Source organism: Petaurus breviceps, unplaced genomic scaffold, assembly GCF_028583685.1.
Source record: "Petaurus breviceps papuanus isolate PSGF00001 unplaced genomic scaffold, PetGlider_PUasm1.0 172, whole genome shotgun sequence".
Taxonomy (NCBI): Eukaryota; Metazoa; Chordata; class Mammalia; order Diprotodontia; family Petauridae; genus Petaurus; species Petaurus breviceps.
Genome location: NW_027185755.1, coordinates 5,918,548 through 5,938,238, shown reverse-complemented (window position 1 = coordinate 5,938,238; position 19,691 = coordinate 5,918,548). Strand labels below are relative to the sequence as shown.

General features: G+C 44.1%; 1 protein-coding gene across 1 annotated transcript in view; it reads left to right on the top strand.

Annotated features, from left to right (window-relative positions):
• Window positions 1-12,492, top strand: part of LOC138157502 (venom factor-like) — a 27,114-nt gene extending 14,622 nt beyond the window's left edge. Inside the window, exons 26-41 of the mRNA XM_069083121.1 lie at window positions 1,097-1,265; window positions 2,341-2,436; window positions 2,644-2,797; window positions 4,461-4,630; window positions 4,710-4,868; window positions 5,052-5,111; window positions 5,614-5,698; window positions 5,935-5,977; window positions 6,305-6,392; window positions 7,241-7,327; window positions 8,313-8,418; window positions 9,003-9,092; window positions 9,808-9,894; window positions 10,076-10,159; window positions 11,721-11,856; window positions 12,145-12,492. Of these exons, the coding sequence (XP_068939222.1) occupies window positions 1,097-1,265; window positions 2,341-2,436; window positions 2,644-2,797; window positions 4,461-4,630; window positions 4,710-4,868; window positions 5,052-5,111; window positions 5,614-5,698; window positions 5,935-5,977; window positions 6,305-6,392; window positions 7,241-7,327; window positions 8,313-8,418; window positions 9,003-9,092; window positions 9,808-9,894; window positions 10,076-10,159; window positions 11,721-11,856; window positions 12,145-12,277 (1,747 nt within the window). The 3' untranslated portion in view covers window positions 12,278-12,492. The remainder of the gene's footprint in view (window positions 1-1,096; window positions 1,266-2,340; window positions 2,437-2,643; window positions 2,798-4,460; window positions 4,631-4,709; window positions 4,869-5,051; window positions 5,112-5,613; window positions 5,699-5,934; window positions 5,978-6,304; window positions 6,393-7,240; window positions 7,328-8,312; window positions 8,419-9,002; window positions 9,093-9,807; window positions 9,895-10,075; window positions 10,160-11,720; window positions 11,857-12,144) is intronic.
• Window positions 12,493-19,691: the final 7,199 nt, after the last annotated feature.

Sequence of the window (19,691 nt, the reverse complement as noted above, 5' to 3'; positions counted from 1 at the left end):
CACACACACACACACACACACACACACACACACACACACACACACACCATTCTTGAAGTATTGCAATGTCCCTGTTGGTGTGTCTACCTTGTTGGATCCTAGAATTACCCCCATTGCTGAGCCAGGCCATCTAACCACATGATCAGTGCCGTGGTCAGGGCACTGGCAGGGTACATTTCTCTGGGGGCAGTGAAGAAATCCCCTTCTTTTACTACAATATGTGTAAATACACTTGCTTTAAAAACTTGATGTATTATAGGTGAGATCAATACCAGAAGACCCAGAGGCATACCCCCTTTAGTGTTGCTGCCCCACACTAGCATGAAAGTCCAAGTCTGGGAGTTAGGAGATATGGGTTCTATTGACAACTCTGTTGTGTTAACTCACTGAATGAGGCCTCAGTTTCCCCATCTGTAAAATGAGGACAATAATACCTTCCCTGGAAAACTCAGAGAGGGATTAAATATGACAATTAAAAATATTTATTGCTATCCCTTGGTGGGGGCAGGGGAAGGAGTAGTCCCAGACCCTGACCTCAGAGGCCAGACAAGAGGAAGATGAATAGATAAAGCATTTAGTAAGTATTTTCTAAAGGCGAAGCATTGTGATATGTTCTGAGCATATAAATAGAAGCAAGTAAGATAGCTCCTGCCCTCAAGGAGCATATGTTCTCATGGGGGTCAACAATACATAAAGCGGTACATGCAGCAGTCAAAAAGGAGGCGGAATGGAAGTGAGAGGGAGGGGAATCATGGATGAGGTTCTTCCCCAAATGGTGGTCTCGGGGAGGGAGTCCCCAGTGAAGAAAGAAAGGCTCCAGATAGACGTCCTCCCTTCAGGGATCTCTAAGTCTGTCTGTCAAGGCTCAGGGTTAGAGATCAGTCTAGACTGGAGGGCTCAGGAAGGGCTCTCTGGAGGAGAAAGGATACAGAAAGGAAGTAGGGGCCACTGGGTGGAAGCTACAAAAACACAGGCACTGTCTGGGTCCTGAGCTTGCTCCTCACCATCCCCAGCAAGTCCAATGGAACAAGCCCTCTGCCCCAGGGCTCTACTGTCTACTCCATGGTCATGCCTTTGTGTCTCCTCCATTCTGCAGGCTCACCAGCTACGTATTCAGGGTCTTTGCTATGGCCTCTAAGTCAATGACCAAGGGTGGAATAGACACAGACATCCTGTGCAGCAGCGCCAAGTGGCTCATTACCCAGAGACAGGAGGAGGATGGGAGCTTCCAGGAAAAAGCCCCAGTGATCGTGAAGTCCATGCAGGTAGGTACCTGGGCCCTGAGGACACAAAGGAACAGGAAGGCACTTGGCAAGGGAGGGAGGGAGGGACAATAGCTTCTCTTAGCCCATTGCCCACTGAGGCAGCCTCTTTTTCTCCAAAACTTAGTCCTGCCCCTGTCCCAGTCTTGAATGTCAGTTTTGGGGACTGGTAGAGTTCAATTGAATAAACATTTATTAAGTGACTACTATGTGCCCACACAGTGCAAAGTGCTGTGGATACAAAAAGAGACAGAAGACAGTCCCTGCCCTCAAGGAGCTTACACTCTAATGGGAAGGGACAACATGCAAGCAACTATATACAAATTCAGCCATGTACAGGATAATGGGGAGAGCCCAAGGCAAAGCTGTGGTCTGGGAAGAGATGGAGAGCTCTCCAACTATGTGTCCAGCCTGATGTGGAAGAGAGAGACAGAGAAAGAGGTCCCTAAGTCCTTGGTGCTTGTGGTCAGGTCAGAGATCCCAGTATAATTGGTAGCATGGCTGAGAAGACCCTTAGAGGTCAACTAGTTCAAGTCCCCTATTTCTCATACTAGGACACTCAGATTAATTAACTTGCCCAGTAACACACAGGCTGAAAGTAAAGGAGTCAAGATTCAAACCCAGGTCCTCCCACTTGAAACTTAGTATTCTTAGGACTCAGATATGGACCAGAGAATGACACCAGAGAGAAGGTGGCATAGGGCTGAGAAGTGGGAGTCCCAGGTTAGAGTCTAGTTCTGCCACCAGTTTGCTGTATGATAATGAGCAAGTCACTTCTCCTCTATGGGCCTCAGCTTCCCCATCTGTAAAATGAGAACTTTGCACTAGAGCCCTAAACTATTCTGTGACTCTGAATGTGAGACTTGGGAACTCAGATCAGGTGTACCTCAATCCCATGCCCCCAACCAGATCTTAATTTTCTAAAGATGCATGATCTTAGGTTTTTTCCTTTCTGCCCCCTGACCAATGTGACTTAGGGAGATCAATGCCAACAATTTAAGAAGGCCACCTGGAAAAGAAGGGCTCTCAAACTGAGCCCAGTGATTTCCAGCTGTTATGGTTCCTCCCACATCTGCAGGGCGGTTATTGGGGTTCGGAGGTCAAAGTTTCTCTGACAGCTTTGGTGCTGATTGCCCTGAAGGAAGGCGAGATTCTATGTACCTCTGAGGAGCTGGTAGGAAGGCACTGTCACTGGTACAGGGAAACACAATGGGACCTGGGGGAGTCATAGGAGTCTGTGATCTTTTCTGTGCCCTGGGTGGTAGGGTCCTGGCATTGATGGGAGGCACGAGGGCTGGACTGACAGGAGGACCCAGGGCTGGGGCTGGGTCCTGGTTCAGCAGGGCCAATGCCAAGCCCTTCTGACTACTGTACCCCATAGAATGTGAGCACCAGTATCCAGAGGGCTCGTGCCTTTCTGGAGCAGCAGTTACCAAACCTGAAAACAGTGTTCAGTGTGGCCACAGCCTCCTATGCCCTGGCCCTTGCAGACAGCCCTCGGGCTAATGACCGTCTGGACGACTTTGCATCACCAGGTGAGTCTGGACATACAAACCTACCCTATGGGATAACAGGGTTCTATGTGACCACCTACCTCTACCAAAGATAAATACAATGTTCTAAGCTATTATTGTACTCATCTCTTTGGGCAGTTTCCCTTTTTCCTTCTTATATCTACATATATTTTGAGAATTTCATCCTTAAGAACTTCCCAGCCCTCTTGGGTTAATTTCTCCTGCAAAATATTAGGCCAAGTAGATTCTCCCTATCCTTTCTTTGAACCCTTTGGAATCTACTCTCCAAATAATCCAGGGTACGTGTCTTGCTATGCCTGGCTTTCCTCTCTTCCTTCTATCATGAGCTCTGTGATGGAATTGTCAGTCGCCTGGCCCTCCCTCCTGTCCCTTCCCCCAGGCTCCTATTTTTCCTATTCAACAGCAACTTTCTTCATGTTGATCAGAATCAAGTCTTATAAGGAGCATTTCCTCCATCTCTTGGAGAATGAAATTCTCATTAAGATTTTTGCCTTGGCCTATGATTTGATAGGGCTGGTAGGTGGCACAGTGGACAGAGCACCAGTACTGGAGTCAGGAAGACCTGAGTTCAAATCAGACCTCAGGTACTTACTAGCTGTGTGACCCCTGGGCAAATCACTGAACCCTGTTTGCCTCAGTTTCCTCATCTGTAAAATGATCTGGAGAAGGAAATGGCAAACCCCTCCAGTATCTCTGCCAAGAAAACCCCAAACGGGGTCACAAAGAATCAGACAACTGAAAATGACTGAACAACAAATGACTTAATGACCAAGAAGGGGCAAGTTTATCAGCTGCTTTCTTTTGGCAGAGAGGGGTTCAGCAGATGAATGGACAGTCAAAGTTTCCCATCACTGTAGTATATACTTCCCTACTGAGTTTGTGGTCCACTTCCCTAAATTGTCTTCCATTTCCTCCTTCTATCTAAGTGGTCTGCAGGATATTCCCATGATAATTTCCTCTCCTTCTCATTAGTGGTGATCCATATGTTCTCCATCCATCCCTCAGCAACCACCCTTCAGGCTACACGATCACCCATTGGAGATCATTAGATTTAGAGGTGGAAGGGTCCTGCCTTCTCATTGTATACATGAGGAAACTAAGGCAGAGAATTTTCAGTGGTTGTATAGAGGGGGTTCTGTTCAGGTATAGTTGTATCAGATGACCTCTGAGGTCTTTTCACCTCAGATTCTGTGAATTCTATGTGACTTCTGAAGCTCAGGAGATTTGGAGGGCAAGAGACTCTCTCACTGATAAGGAAACTGAGGTCCAGAGAAGTCACAAATTTAATTGATTCTAATTCCCTGATTACTCATAATAAGACTGAGTTCCAAAGAAATCATAGGAAAATAGAATCATAGATGTTAAGAACAGGAAAGGTCCTTAGAGACCAATGATATTAATTCCCTCATTTCACTTATAAGAAATCTAAACCCCAGGAAAGTGATGGGATCATAGATTTTGAGCTGGCCATTGAGACCAATTCCCTCATTTTAGAGATGAGGAAACTGAGGCCTAGAGAAGTTAGATTCTTTGCCCAGGGTAACATAGACAGTAAGCATCAGAAATAGGATCTGAATCCCTCACCCAAGACCACAGGATCTGACTCTAGCTGGCCCAGAGACCATACAGGCTGGGTGGGTGACCAGTTAATCCTCTTTCTTAGATAAGAGCCACTGGAAGGTGGAAAATGACAAGAAGTCACTGTATACGGTGGAGGCTACTGCATATGCTCTCCTGCAGAAGCTACAACTTGGTCAGCACGACGATGTAGATGCCATCACCAAGTGGCTCATTGAGCAGCGAGAGTTTGGTGGTGGCTTCCAAAGCACCCAGGTGACTGAGGTGAAGGGTATCCCCAGGGGCAGCTGGACCAGGCCGCAGGAAATGATCAGCCCTCTCTTTTCTCCCACAGACCACAGTGGTGGCACTTGAGGCCCTCATCCGGTACAGACAGAGCATCCCTGTGAGTGGTGTCTCTGACATCCAGGTCCAGATCACCGTCCCCAAGAGGTCATTCGCTGTGGAGTGGAATATTGACCAGACTAATGCCTACCAGCTGCGCTCTCAAAAGGTACAGCACAGCAAGGAGACAACAAGGCTTAGGCTTCCTTGGGGCCAGACCCTCCCTGTTCCTGAAGCCTGGATTCCTGCACTCCTCACCTGATGAGTGGTTAGGGTAGGGTAGGGGGACTATTGGCCTAGGTCATTTCTAAGGATTTTGCATAACTCTGACATTCTGTTATTTTAACCTTAGTTCTCAGCCCAGGATGACATCATCATCAAAGCTAGTGGCACTGGGAAAGGCAGCCTCTCTGTGAGTCTGAACTTTTTTCCCCTGGGTTCAAGGTCAAGATGTTGTGTGGGAAGACAAGCTGGGATGTTCCTGCTCTCCTGGAGTCTCCCTTATACCTGCATGAGTCTGGTCCCCATCCTACCCCTCCTGGCCTGAGCCCCCAGGAGTCTGTCTCCTCCTTAGACACCCTCTCCTCAGCCTGAGATAAACCCCTTTCCCTTGCCCCTAAGAATTGTTCTCCCATTCATTTGGATGCCTGAAACCCTTCTGACTTTCCCTCTTCCTGGTTATCAGTCTTCTCCTGCCCTCAGGAGCTCCCTGCCCTTGCCAATCAGAATATGGGTGGATAGGTGGGGTCTGCCATTTTCATGGAGACATCTGTACTACAACCCTAGGAATGGGAAATAGGAGTACCCTTCCCCCATTAACCTTGTCCCACCCCAGAGAAAAAGTCCATGCAATGGGAGGATTGGACTCCCTGGCCCCTTTCATTCTCCCTGCTCTCTCATCTTCCCTGGTCTAGGTCCTGACCATCTACCACAAACTCACAGACAGCCAGAAGAGCTCTTGTCACCCATATCATCTGAATGTAACCCTGCATCCTGATGGTGAGCTCCTCCCCCAACGCTTCCGGGGCCTTCCTGAAGGAGGGAGGCATCCCCATGTCTTAGATAAGCCTGACATTCTCCCACCCCATCCTTGAGGGGAGCAGCCACCCAACCTCTTCCTGGAGAAAGTGTCAACACATATGAAGATATCTCACACTGGTTCCCAGGGGTGAGCACACCAATACCCCTGGAGTCTCAGCTCCTCCCCAGGCTTTCTTTTATGGGTGTTTCCACAGAGAGAAGGGAAGGAGAGACCTATCATCTGAAGATTGAGGCAAGGTACCCTCATCTCTATCTACCTTTGTGAGGTACCCTGATTTCTGATCCCTCCAAAAAAAGAACATGATCTAACCTATCCCACCATAGTGCTCAAATCCCTGGGCACTGGAGGCCCTAGACCTCTGAATCTGATAGACTGTCTAAGCTGGACCTTACTCTTATATCCTGTACTGGGAGGCCTCCCCTTGTGACCTGTCTGTGGCTGCTTTTTCCACAGTATCAGGTCCTCAGACTTGGCAGGAATCCTTTCTGACACCAAGGTCCCATCCCCCACACTCCCAAGTTGCCCTATCCCCCTACCTCACCCAGGTAGCTCTCTACCTTCAGGTACACAGGGCTCCAAGATGCCACAATGACCATCCTGGAGGTGTCACTGTTGACTGGTTTCTTTCCTGATGAGGGTGACCTAAAGCAGGTAATTCAGAGAATGGAAATAGGGGGAGGGAGGTGGTTCTTAGTTGTATCTAGAATGACAGCTATAGATGGTAACTAATCCAAAATTGACCCCATCATTTCTTTATACCTTCAGAAGGGTTTGTGCCTAAAGCTTTCCCCTCCTGGCACCTCCCAGTAGTTGCTGAGGAGAGAAACAATAGACTAAGCAGTATATGTTCCCAATTCTTGGGAAAAAGAAACTGAGGCCCAGAGAGAGGGGGTAATTTGCCCAATGTCACATAGTGACCAAGACCAGATCCCAGGTGTCTTGATTCTTATCCCCCAAACCCATTCCCACTGAAAAATAGCACTTCCAAAGAGGGTAGTTGTAGAGAATTGGGCCTCAGCTTTCCCATTTGTCAAAGGGATTTGGGGAGGTTGTTCTCCCCAGTCTGGGAAGAGGATTCAGGTCTTGCAAGTTAATAGGTGCATCCCCTCAATCCTGATGGGCATTGATGCCCTTTCCTATTAAGGCCTGTGGACCTCGCCTAGAACCCCAACATTCCTGAGTCCCCCTAGTCCCTGAGTTCCCAGCTTCTAAATCCTTGGCACTCTCAAATCTCCTATATCTCCTACTCCCTGAGTTTCCAACCTCCCAAATTCCTAATGTTTCAGAGGCCCTGAGTTCCTGATATTCCTAAGTCTCTGGCATTCCAGTGTCCCTGTCATGCCAAATCACCTACTGTCCCCAAATCATCAATATTCTAAATCTCTGATACCCCCAGATCCCTAACTCTCTGATGTCCCAGAGACTCTGTCATCTTAGTCCCCAGTGTTCCTGAATCCTTGATGTTACAAATCTCGGATGTCCCCATTCCTCTATTTCAGCTTACAAGTAACATTGAGATGTATGCCTTCCAGTATGAGACCAAGACCAGCTCCAGTAATAGCTCTGTCATTCTCTACCTGGAAAAGGTGAGGCCAGAATGGTCCAGGCCACCTAGAAACTGAGAGTCAGCCCCAATACAGGGATGTGCCCACTGGCATTCCCAAGGCATGTTGAGGAGCTGACCCCCAAAATACAATGCTCTCTGAACCACAGCCATTAAGGCCCTCAGGAGGCATCCCAATATATGGTTCCCTCTGGCTTACACTCATTAGCACATACAGGAAATTGATGCTCAGTTACCCAGTAACTTTCTCAGACTTATGTCCATTAATACATAGCTCCCTCTGGTTCATGACCATTAATAAGTGAAATCAGTCAACTAGCATTTATTGAGCACTCATGACATAAAATGCCTACTATGTGCAAAGTACTGGGAATAGGAGGGAAGGTAAACAACAGTCCCCGCTTTCAAGGAGTTCACAATATAATGGGGGAAAGCAATGAGCAAACAAGATATATATACAGGATAAATTAGGGGTAATCTCAGAAGGACGGCATGCACAGACACCCCAGATATCCCTCTTCCCTAGGCTCCCCATGGGCATATAGGGAGCTGACACATGCAACTCCCTCTGACCCATACTCATTATCACACAAAGAGTTGGCATACAGATGCTCCCCTTTCTGCCAATCTGCCCCCACTGGCACACTAGAATAAGTGAGGGCAATGGTGATTTCTCTAGCTAAGGCATCAGGGACCCCTTTGGTCCTAGACACAGATTTATGGAGTCACCCCTCCCAGGCAGGTTGTCTTCCTCAAATCCTTCACGATTGCCATCTCTGGGCTGATTCCTGCCTGAGAATAGCTCCCGATGTCCATTGTTCCTTGGTCAGTGCTCCCTCGGCTAGCATCTCTATGGTCAATGTACCCAGAAGACATAGCCCTCATGATCAGCATCCCCTGCAATTAGAGTTCCCTGTGGTCATTGTCTTCTCTAGTCAACACCTCCCATGGGGGCATGTCTGCCATGGTCAGTCCCTGATTAGGAGCCTATCTGACCCCTCTCCCAGCTCTCCAACCAAATGAACATTGTGCTCAGCTTCCGAATTCACCAGCTACTTAAGACGGAGCTCCTGCAAGCTTCTCCTGTCACCATCATCAACTACTATGAGCCTGGTGAGTAGAGACCAATGTGAGTAGGATTGATGACTGACACTTTGGGGACAGGGGAAAAGGAGGTAAGCCAGGCCCAGGAGGTTGTAAAAGCATCCAGAGCAGAGCTAAGGAAGGAACATCTGGAAGGGGCAGAGTCAAGGGAAGGACAGGACACCCCCAATCCCTCAGATAGTATTTGAGGAGGACCTGAGAACTCTAGGCAGCCCAGGTCAGAGCCACAGTCTGCAACCCTGGGGCATGAGGAGCAGGAATGCCCCACATCCTAGAATGGGGATCATGGACTCACTCAAAGGCCAAGCCCCCTTTGGAATGGAAAGGCTAGGAACACATACTGTAAGGGGAGGGAAACTGAGAAATTTAGCTATTCTCTGGGCACCAGAAGCTACCACAGGAGACCAAGGGGGTTGGGTTGTGGTGCAGGGCACCGCAAATGACCTGTTCCATCATTCTGCCACCTGGGGCCAGTCCCACCCAAATCAGTGCAGGCCAGTAGAGGTCCTTGATAGCAGGAAAGCTGCAGGACCCTGAAGGGTCCTCAGCTTTAAGCCCCCTTGTTTCTTGACTGGCCCCTGGGGAAATGGCAGAGGAGAGATGTAGTACCTTCTACAACGTGCCGGGGAACGATGTGACCATGAGAAGGATCTGCCACAAAGACGTGTGCCGGTGCGCTGAAGGTGAGCTGGGCAGGCAGGAGGAGCTATTCCCACCCTGCTCGGCCCGGGAGGCCCCAGTCACAGGTGCTCTGTAGGGACCTCTAGAGATGCAAGAAGCAACTTCGGGAAACACTCTCACAGGCAGTTTATTTCAAGGATGTATGGGATCAGGAACAGGTCAACACTTTGCAACCTTTAAAGGGCTCTCTAAATCATAAAGTTGGAAAGGAGTCAGGGATACAGTAATTTGGAGACACCAAGGCAGCGCAGTGTTTAGAGGGTTGAACATGGAGTCAGAAAGACCTGAATTCAAATCAAGCCTTAGACACTTAGAAGCTTTGTGACCTTGGGTAAGTCATTCAATATCTATCTGCCTCCATTTCCTCATCTATAAAATGCAGATAATAACCCCTGCTTCCCAGGGTTGTTTTGAGGATAAAATGAGACATTTGTAAAATGTTTTTCAGACTTAAAGTGTTATATGAAAACTATTATTATTGGAGAGGTAAGGGAAGACAGAGAGTGACAAAGTTTAGGAGGTTTTGTTTTTGTTTTATGGGCAGAGGGAGACTAAAGAATAGTTTAAAGGAAAGGAGTGAAGGAGTCTGGGAGAGTTTTTGATTGACACTTAAATTACTTGTCCAACTGTCTATCCATATGTCTGTCTGCTCAATTCTCTGTCCTTCCATCTATCTCTCTGTCTTTCCTTGGGCTCCATTCTCTCTAATGTACCCAGAAAAGTGTCCCTCTCTAATCAGTAACCACAATGGCATCAACCAGAAGGAACTTCAGATCACAGCTTGTCAGCCAGGAGTTGACTCTGGTGAGTGCCAAGGCCCCTCCTATAGCTTATGGTGGGACCAGAGGTTCTTATGTCCTCAGCAATGGGCACCTTTGAGAAGCAGGGCTGGGTGGAATCCAAGGGCCCATGAGGACTAAGGGTGGGCAAAAGATGGGGGTAGGTCCCTACACATCAGAGCCAGATGGCCCCATTTTCCAATCAGTCTACAAGGCCCACTTGGTGGAACTGGAGCAGCTTGACACCTATGTCTACTACACCATGAAAATCCTAGAAGTCATCAAAAGTGGTGAGTTCAGCACTGTGTCCAGTCTCACAGGCTGGGGGAGGGCAGAGGAAAGGTTCAAAGGGGAATGTGCTGGTCTCCCTGCATGTTCAGGAACAGAGATGAGATTGGCCCAATAAGAGGGGTAGATGTTTATCTGCAACAGGCTAAAAAATCACATTGATGAGTCCCCCCAAAGAAACATGTCGCCCATGTCCAAAGTGCCAACAACCCCTCTTCTTTTTAGGATCATGAAATACAGAGGTAGAAGGGACCTTGCAGATTTGCTAGCCCAACCCCCTCATTTTAGTCAGTCAACAAACATTTATCAAGCACCTGCTATGTCCTAGGCACTGTGCTAAATGCTGGGGAAAGAAAGGGAAGTAAACATTCCCTACTTTCATGCAACTCGCACTCTCATGGGGGACACAGCATACCAACAACTAAAGTGGGGGTAACTGTAGAGGGAAGGCACTAAGATTAAGGAGGACCAGAAAAGGCTTCTTGTAGAAAGGAGACCTTAGCCGAGACTTGAAGAAAGCCAGGAATGCTAAAGGGCAGAGAGGAAGAGGAAGAGAGTTCCAGGTATGGGGGACAAAGCTCCAATCTGGGAGATGGAGTTTCTTGGGAAAGGAACGACCAAGAGGCCAATGCCTCTGGAGCAGATTCCACGAACAGGAGCAAGGCATAAGAAAACCAAAAAGGGGAGGGAAATATAGTTGGTCTTTCACAATATGACAACTATGGAAATGATCTGGGTAACTGCACTTGTACAACCTATATTGAACTGCTTGTCTTCCCAGTGGGGACGGGTGAGGAGAGAGGAAGGGAAAAAATCTGGAACTTAAAGTTTTAAAAACAAATGTTTTTTACATGCAACTGGGAAATAAGACATGCAGGCACTGGGGTATAGAGGTCCATCTTGCCCTGCTAGAAAGTTAGGGGGGTAATGGGGGAGGATATAAGAGAGAACAGATTGGGGGAGGGGGTATTCAGTGGGCTCGCTATTTTGGAGTGGGGGGTAGGAGCAAGATGGGGAGAAAAAATTGTAACTCAAAATCTGGTGGAAATGAATGTTGAAAACTAAAAATAAATAATTTTTTTTAATTTAACAAAAAAAGAAAACCAAAAACGTCTAGAGGAGTCAGATTAGGAAGAACTTTCAGAGACAAATAGGAGATTCTCTATTTTATTCTGGAGGCAATAGTCATTGAAGTTTATGGAATTTTACAGTTGAAGAAAAAGATTCATTTGGGAGACTTGTCCAATAGTCTCACTGATATTAAGTAACAGATTGAGTTTCTCTGCCTACAAATCTTCGGCTTTTCCCTCTTCCTCCTCTTCCTCCTCCCACCATCTTGACAGCCTAGAGAGGGTGCCTAATTCCAAAGTTCTTGAGAGGTTTTGTAGTTAGATGATGGTAGCTTCTCCTTCCTCAGTATCTGAGCCCGGTTCCTCCAATTGCAACCTCTCTTCTCAGAAGAAGGTTCAGCCTCTTCTTCAGCCCTTAACCTGACTCAAATCCTGACATTCTCCAACTTCCATATAAAAGCTTAGGAACATTCCTCATTTCTCTATCCTACAGGTACAGACACTGGAGTTCTCAACAAAAACAAAAAATTTGTCTCCCACGTAATGTGTCTCCATGCCCTTGGGCTGAAGGTCAATGAGACATATTTAATCATGGGCCAGTCAGCAGATCTGTGGAAGACCAAAGATGAGTGAGTTTAGAGAATGCTTGTTAAGTGTGGAGGTTGGAGGGTCCCCAGCCCAGGCAGAGATCCTGTCCCACTTCTAATCTCAGGGTCCCCTACGTGAAGAATGGTGGGACCCAGGATGTGAGACAGAGCAGATTAAGGCAGGGGCCCCAACCTTCAGGTTTATCCAACCGGCATCTCAAATCTCAAATCTGTAATACACGAGTCCCTCCCATTGGACCAAATGAAGAAGCCTACCCTCCTCCTTCCCTCTCCCCAACACCCTATGCCCCTTTCTTTTTGTATTAACAGCTACAGCTATGCCTTAAGCATGGATACCTTCATCGTCAAGTGGCCAGAAATATCTGATGTAGCTTTTTTGGAATTTCGGAATGAACTGGAAAAGTTTTCAGAATTTCTGAGTGTTCATGGCTGTGAATATTAGCTGGTCTGTGTCCAGCTGTGCCCTCAGAGGAGGGATGGTAAAGAATGTGAATGTCTCCTACCTCTCAGCAGAGAGCGGGTAGACTACAGGCACAGTGTGGCATACCATTTCAGACATGGCTATTGTATTCATTTGTTTTCCTTGATCTTATTTTTATATTTGTTCTGTTTGGGAACAGAGAATCATTGGGAAGTGATGATGATATTTAAAAAGGAAAAAAGCATCAATAAAAATTTGAGGATTTAAAAAATAAGTGGTGTTCAGCTATTCCCTCCAAGTGAGCTGAGGACTCAGGTCAGAAGGTACCAATCGCCTTTAGTGACCTAAGGGTTATGGTCAGAAGGAACTACCCGGCTCAGGAACTTTTGTACCATCATTCTCAGAGCTTTGGGGCAGGTTAGCTCCCAAATAAAGGAGAGGTTTATCTCCCCCACAAAGGGACAAAGGTTTAGGGTGAATTTCTCAAGAGGCTGCAGGTGCCCCTAGGTAGAGGAACTTCTATGTGATTGCCACAGAGGGGTTAAGAACAGAAGAAAGCTCACCTCTGCCTGAACCTGACCAAAGATTCTTCTTCCCTTCTGACACAAAAAAGAGGAGTATCATGACTGCAGAATATAGCACATGGCTGAATGATTAAGCTATTCTAAGCAATATAAATATTCAAATCAACTACAAAGGACCTATGAAAGAAGATACTATGCACTTCCAGAGAAAGAACTGATATACGGAAGTATTTATTATATGGTTTCATATGTGTGTGTGTGTGAAATGTTGGCCTTCTTGTATCAGCAATGCCATATTCACAATGCCTATGGAGATTACAGATATGCTGATATAATTATCCATCACAAAATACATCATGCTTGCCATATGGGGGAATAAACTAGAAAATTTATTAAGATACCAAAAGACTGAGTCCCAAAACCAGAAAGTGAAAGCCATCAGAGTAGTTATGACATTGGCACAGGTAGATAAAGTAGAAAGCACCCACATTTTCAAGCCTTTAAAAAAGAACAGGCTACCTCAGGCAAAGGTCCTCCTCTCCCCACTCACAGCAACCACCCAGCGTCCAGGAAGCGCGCTCCCAGCAGCTCCGGCCCCTGGCAGTCCTCAGCAGGAGTCCGTAGCAGAAATTCTGGCTAACTCAAAAAGGGCTTCGTGCTGCCACTGCCTCTGCTGCTGCTGCCGCCATCGCCACCACAGCTAGCCACCGCAGGAACTCTAGCTTGGCTTCCGCTTTCTCTTGTTCCGCCCCTTCCTGCTACATCAGCAAGTCCAATGGGGCATGGAAGATCTTTAAATCCCATAACCCTTACACTTCTCTAGTGTGGGATTGGGAGAGAGGAGACAGCTCAGAACTCAAAATGCAATGGGGGGGGGAAGGGTGGGAGGGAGGGGGGAAAGAGAGAAGGAAAGAAAGGTGATAAAAGAACATGCCCCAAGGCTACCAAAGACAGAGAAAAGTTTCCCAAATATACAAAAATATTTACGGTAGTTCTTTTCATGGTGGCAAAGAACTACAAACTAAGTGGTTGCCCCTCACTTGGAGAAGGGCTGAACAAATGATGGTATATGAATTAATGAAGTATTATTATACTGTTAGGAAAAAGGGATGATTTTAAAGATACCTGGGAAGATTTATATGAACTGATAGCGTAAAGTGAGCAGAATGAGGAGTGATTTATACAATAAAAAGAGCATTATAAAGAAAAACAACTTTGAAAGATTTAAGAACATGAAACAATGCAACGACTAACAACAATTCCAAAGGACCAGTGATGAAACATAGATCCATTTCCTGAGAGAGGTAAGGGACTCAAGATGTAGAATGGGACATGGTAACTGGCAACTGGTAAATGGTAAATGGTGAGATGGTTTGGGGGATGTCTTTTGATTCATGTGTAAATTGGATTTAAGGGAAGCAGAGTTGTACAAAGTCGTCGGCCTTACTCTGTCCTCCAGAGTCATCACAGTCCAGTGGCAGGATAGGATCAAGATGACTGGTGATAGCTCAAGATGCATGAATGACCTTGGCGTCTTTGACGTGTCTAACCAAGCACTAAGCGCTCCACAGTGCTTGCTTCTGCCATCTTCATGGCCATTGGACCAAATTGTCTTTATCCACCCATTCCACCAAGGGAAGTCTCTACATGCTTGGGATAGACACCCCCCTAACTCACGGACAGGTTTGAGATCCCTCAGTTACCCTCAACCTGGTTTAACCTGTCTGCCGAAACTGTTTGCTGGGGTGTGCCACTGTGCATGCTATACCTTCTTGGAGCCATAGGCAAGAGTTAGGTGGAACAGGTGGACACCAAAGGTGGAAAGAATGAGACATACATTTTGGGACACAGGCTATGTAGGAATTCATTTTGCTTCAATATGCATATTTGTTGAAAGGATTTTTTTCCTTTTCCTTTCTTCAATTTTATTGGGGGGAAGGGAATAAAAGTCTAGTGATAGGGTTGCCAAAAAAAGAGAAAGAAAAAAGAAGAGTAGGTCATTAAAGCACTTTTTAAATGCACAGAAAAGAACAGAAGGAAACACAAATAAGCAGGACAAGCTTTGAAAGGTACATGTTGAATTATTATATACTTAAAAAGAAAAGCAATCTGGATTATAATAGAAAGTCACAGTTCTGTATACAGCTTTCTTTCTATTATAATACTTCATGGAAATACTCATTTTATTTGGTATTTGTTAATTTCAGAATAAAAACAAAATAAAATAAAACAAGTCATGACAAGGCAGAAGCAGGAGTAGAGGACCAGGCATAGTCCCTGGAAGCAGAGCTACAGAATGGCAAGATCAGCTCTGGGCAGAGAGGACCTATTTGCAGGTTCATATGTAGTATAGAACAGGAAATTGTGGCAGTTCAGTGGTGAAGTGAATAGAGTACCAGCCCTGGAGTCAGGAAGAACTGAGTTCAAATCTAGCCTCAGTCACTTAACACTTATGAGCTGTGTGACCTTGGGCAAGTCACTTAACCCCAACTGCCCTGCCTTCCCACCTCCAAAAGGACAAAAAAAAAAAGAAGTACAGGAAGTGACCGCATGAGACATTCACAGTTATAGTTTTAGGTGAGGTTTCTTGCAAGTGTGACACTGTGTGTATCACATAACACTTGGGGCACTGCATTAGCAGGAAAGCAGTACAAACAATCCATATCAGCTTGTGTTTTGGCCTCCATTAAGCCTTCTGGACATCGTTATAATGCTATACAAAGTATTCAGATGAGGAGTGTCATGTCTGACAGGTAGTATTCTACTCAATCAACCAGTCAAGCAGTGTTTTCAGAGTCTCTCTGCCACATGTGTGTGAGGCCACTCTGGCCTCTACAGGGTCACCCTACAAATATATAGGCTGCCCTTACCCTCTACCTTGATGGTATGTGTCCAGATGAGTTAAAAAAGGACACTGGCTAATTTAAAAATTTAGCCAAGAGATGATATGCTCCAAGCATTAAAATTTGGTATCTATAACTCTAGAGTCCTTATCCTACATCTGGAATCTTTGGAATCAATCATTATCTTTCTCAGGCTCTCAGCACTACGTTCACGGGAAACGAGTACTGTGACCTTGAAATTTATTAAACACAGTAAAAATAAGAGGGGAAAAAGGCGCCTACATGGAGCCATCCATCTCCAAACATCTCCCCACACAGCCTCTAGCTTGACCTCCTAGTAATCTGGGATGAGTGGTCATGGGGGAGGGCAGTGGGGAATACTGAACCTGCCACCACCACCACCTAAGGATGTTAGAAAGGATGGCAATGCCAACCATAAAGTGAGGGAAACAGGATGCTGGTGCACTCTCTCTAAAGTACAAGTCACCTATATAGATCTTGAAAGAAATTATCCCAGGGGTGGCTAGGTGGCACAGTGAATAGAGCACCGGCCCTGGAGTCAGGAGAACCTGAGTTCAAATCTGCCCTCAGACACTTAACACTTACTAGCCATATGACCTTGGGCAAGTCACTTAACCCCAAATGCCCTACCTTACCCCTCCAAAAAGCAAAAAAACTATAAAAAAAAAGAAAGAAATTATCCCATCTTCTTTAGGAAGCCTTCCCAATCCCTCTTAATTCTAGCACCTTCTCTCCATTAATCATTTCCTCATGATCTTGTATATAACTTGCTTGTGCTTAGTTGTTTGCATGTTGTCTCCCCATTAGACTGTAAGCTCCTTGAGGGGAGGGATTGCCTTTTGCCTTTCTGTGTATCGCCAGTCCTTAGTACATAGTAGGTGTTTAATGCTTATTGACTCACTGACCTTCAGCTCCTATGTTGCTTCTTGGGAAGAAGCAGTCAACTCAGAGGTGGTTATGAGAAATCTGAAGGAAAATGAGCCCTAACAACTAACATCTAATAACTCTCATTTGGGACCCAGGAGAGTGATTGCTTCAGTGGTCTAAGGAGATTGACTTGAGATGGAGTTGATAGGCCTGGTTAATTGGATGCCACTGGATTAGGGATGGGGAAAGTCAATATATTGCTTACCTATATGGAAGCCTGGACCCTCATATGAGAGATGTCCTTGCTCTTTCTCTTTTTGATTCAGCTCTTTCTGATGGCAATAGCCCTAACATTGATGGCTGAAGGCACAACCTCATCCATCTCTTCTTTTCCCACTGCTTGTGGGTGAATAGTGCCTTCCTCTCAAACTCTCCTACATACATTGAACTACTTTGTATTTACTTGTAGTTACTCTCTTCATTTTTATTCTATATACCCTAATATAGGGCTTCTAAAACTCTCAACCCCTTTTCACCTGAGGAATTTTTACACGACCCCAGATATATAGGTATATAAAATAGGTATACAAATAAAACATTTACTGACAAATAAATCATAAAGAAATTATTTTAAGACAATTCTTTGATATATATATAATTTTATCATCTATTAAAGATGTAAGCAAATTTGCATACTGAGATAGATGTGTTTGTTTATTTTTACATAAAGAATTCAATCTTGGCTGAATATTTGATACTGCAGGACACAGATCTTCTTCAATGTTTTTCAGAGTTGATCAATACTTTGACTTTGTAATCATCAGTGCTGAGAACTCTGCATGGTATAAAATGGCAGAAAAGGGCCATTTCAGAAATTGTTGGAAATTCTGTCCTAATCCCAGACCAAAATTCACTTAATGATTTTTTAGGAAACTGAAGTTTTAAACCTGTGTTGCTTGATAACTCGGCAAATTCTTTTTGAATTTTTAATGGCAAATGACTGAAGTTTTTGTTTTCAGTTGAGTATAGTTTATGAATCCAACTTGGTTTTTTAGAATCAAAATTTGAAGGAAAGTATTTCTGAAACTATCTCTCCAGGCACTTCAGATGATCAATTATAACTCTTAGAATTAAATCTTTGAGAAGGTTATTTTCAATTACAAAATCATCTGTAGCTGTAAACATTTCTAAAGAACCATTTTCCACCCTATTCTTCCATATGTTAATTTTTTTAGTAAAACATTCAATTTTATATTTTAACATAAATATGTTACAATTTTTTCCTTGAAGCAACACATTTAAATCATTTTCTTGAAAATTTCCAACAAAAAAACATAGTTTTGAAAGCCCTAAGTCATTATGAAAAAAAAATGAACAAAATCAGATTTCTGCTCCATCAAAAATATAACAACTTCATCTTTCAGTTTCAATAATCTTTTTAAACTTCTCCCTCTTGAGAGCCACCTTACCTCTGCATGCAGTAATAAGTTTTTGTACCTGGAGTCCATGTCTTTCCAAAGGTTTGAAAATAAATTACTGTTGGGGAATGACTTTTAATGAAGTTAATGATTTTGATAGTATTGTGAATTACAATATCTAATGGCAGTGATATTTTTTTGGCTATGAGTAGCCTCCAGATGAATCATGCAATGAGTAAAGTGATACGTTCATTGCTACCAGCTTTAACTTTTGCTACAAATTCAACGTTCTCGCCCATCATTGTTCCAGCACCATCTGTACAGACTCCAACAAAATTTTTCCATTATAAACCTTCATTTGTGAAAAATTCATCAACTTTAAGATATATATCTTTCACTCTTGTGTGCCCTTTCAAAGGGAGACAAAACAATAATTCCTCATGTAGGCTTCCTTCATACGTTACATAAAGTAACAACTGTGCCATGTTAGAAATCTCAGTTGTTTCATCTAACTGAATTGCAAACTTTGGGCTGCCTTTAAGCCTGATAATAAGCTGCTGGAATTGGTCATTACTAATTTCAAAAATTCTTTTGGAAGCAGTATCAGTTGGTAAAGGAATTTTATGAATTTCATCCCCATACTTTTTTCCCATGAACTATTTCTGACATTTTAATAGCAACAGGTAACACAAGATCTTCTCCTATTACATAGGGCTTTTTAGATTTTGCAATTAATTTAGAAGTTTCATAGGATGCAAATAAATAGTTTTCAATGATAGTAACACATTTCTCAAAACATTGTTTTTCTTTATTTGAAGTTTTAAAAATTCATTCAAAATATTCCTTCTGTTTATTGCAGTATGCTGCATGCTTACTAATAAGATGTTGTTTTAATTTGGCTGGTTTCGTGCTCTCTGCAGCCAAAACTTCATTACAAATTAAGCAAAGAGGTTTTTCCACACCATCATCATTATTAGAAGTAAATTCATATTGCAAAAATAATTCACATATTTTCTTTTTCTTGTCAATTTAGGTATACCACAACCTGGTAGCAAAGACCAATGTCATCAGTATTTTTACCTATTCTGTCTAAATTTAGCCACTTATCCATAACTAAAAAATATTTTTGTCCTAAAATATAAACATTGCTAATAATTTCTCAAATAAATGCTAGTTTTATTTTTATGAAATTACATTTGTGCTTAATTTAAAAATTGATGTTCACAATACATATACAGTGGTAATGGTGGAGAAATATTATTAAAGGGCTTTTGTCTTTACTTGCTTCAATTAAACACTCATATCTTTAAAATCAAACATTCTAACACAATACAATCCAAAGACATACTGATTTGATATTTACATGCTGAGGAATGACAGGTGAGAAAATATTAAAAGTCCTTATTTTCTGTAATTAAACTATTATATTTCTTTAAGAGCAGAAAACTTTGTACGTACAATAAAAACACTGCAATTTATAATATATGATAGTCTCAAATCTGAGCCAAGGTGTTTCTGGCAGCATTCGCTGGTGTTGTGAGGCATGAGGGCACGCACAGTGCAAAGTGCGGATGTTTTATGTTCAGAACCAAAGCTGCAGAGAAGTCATGTGATGGAACACGGGCAAATGCTGCCAGAAACTCCTCAGATTCTTTGCATGTTTGATTTTCAATTAATTTTTGGTCATTGTGTATTCAAAAACCTTTTACTGTTGCCAAACTTTTTGTGACCCCCCACATTCAGTTATGTGACCCCATATGGA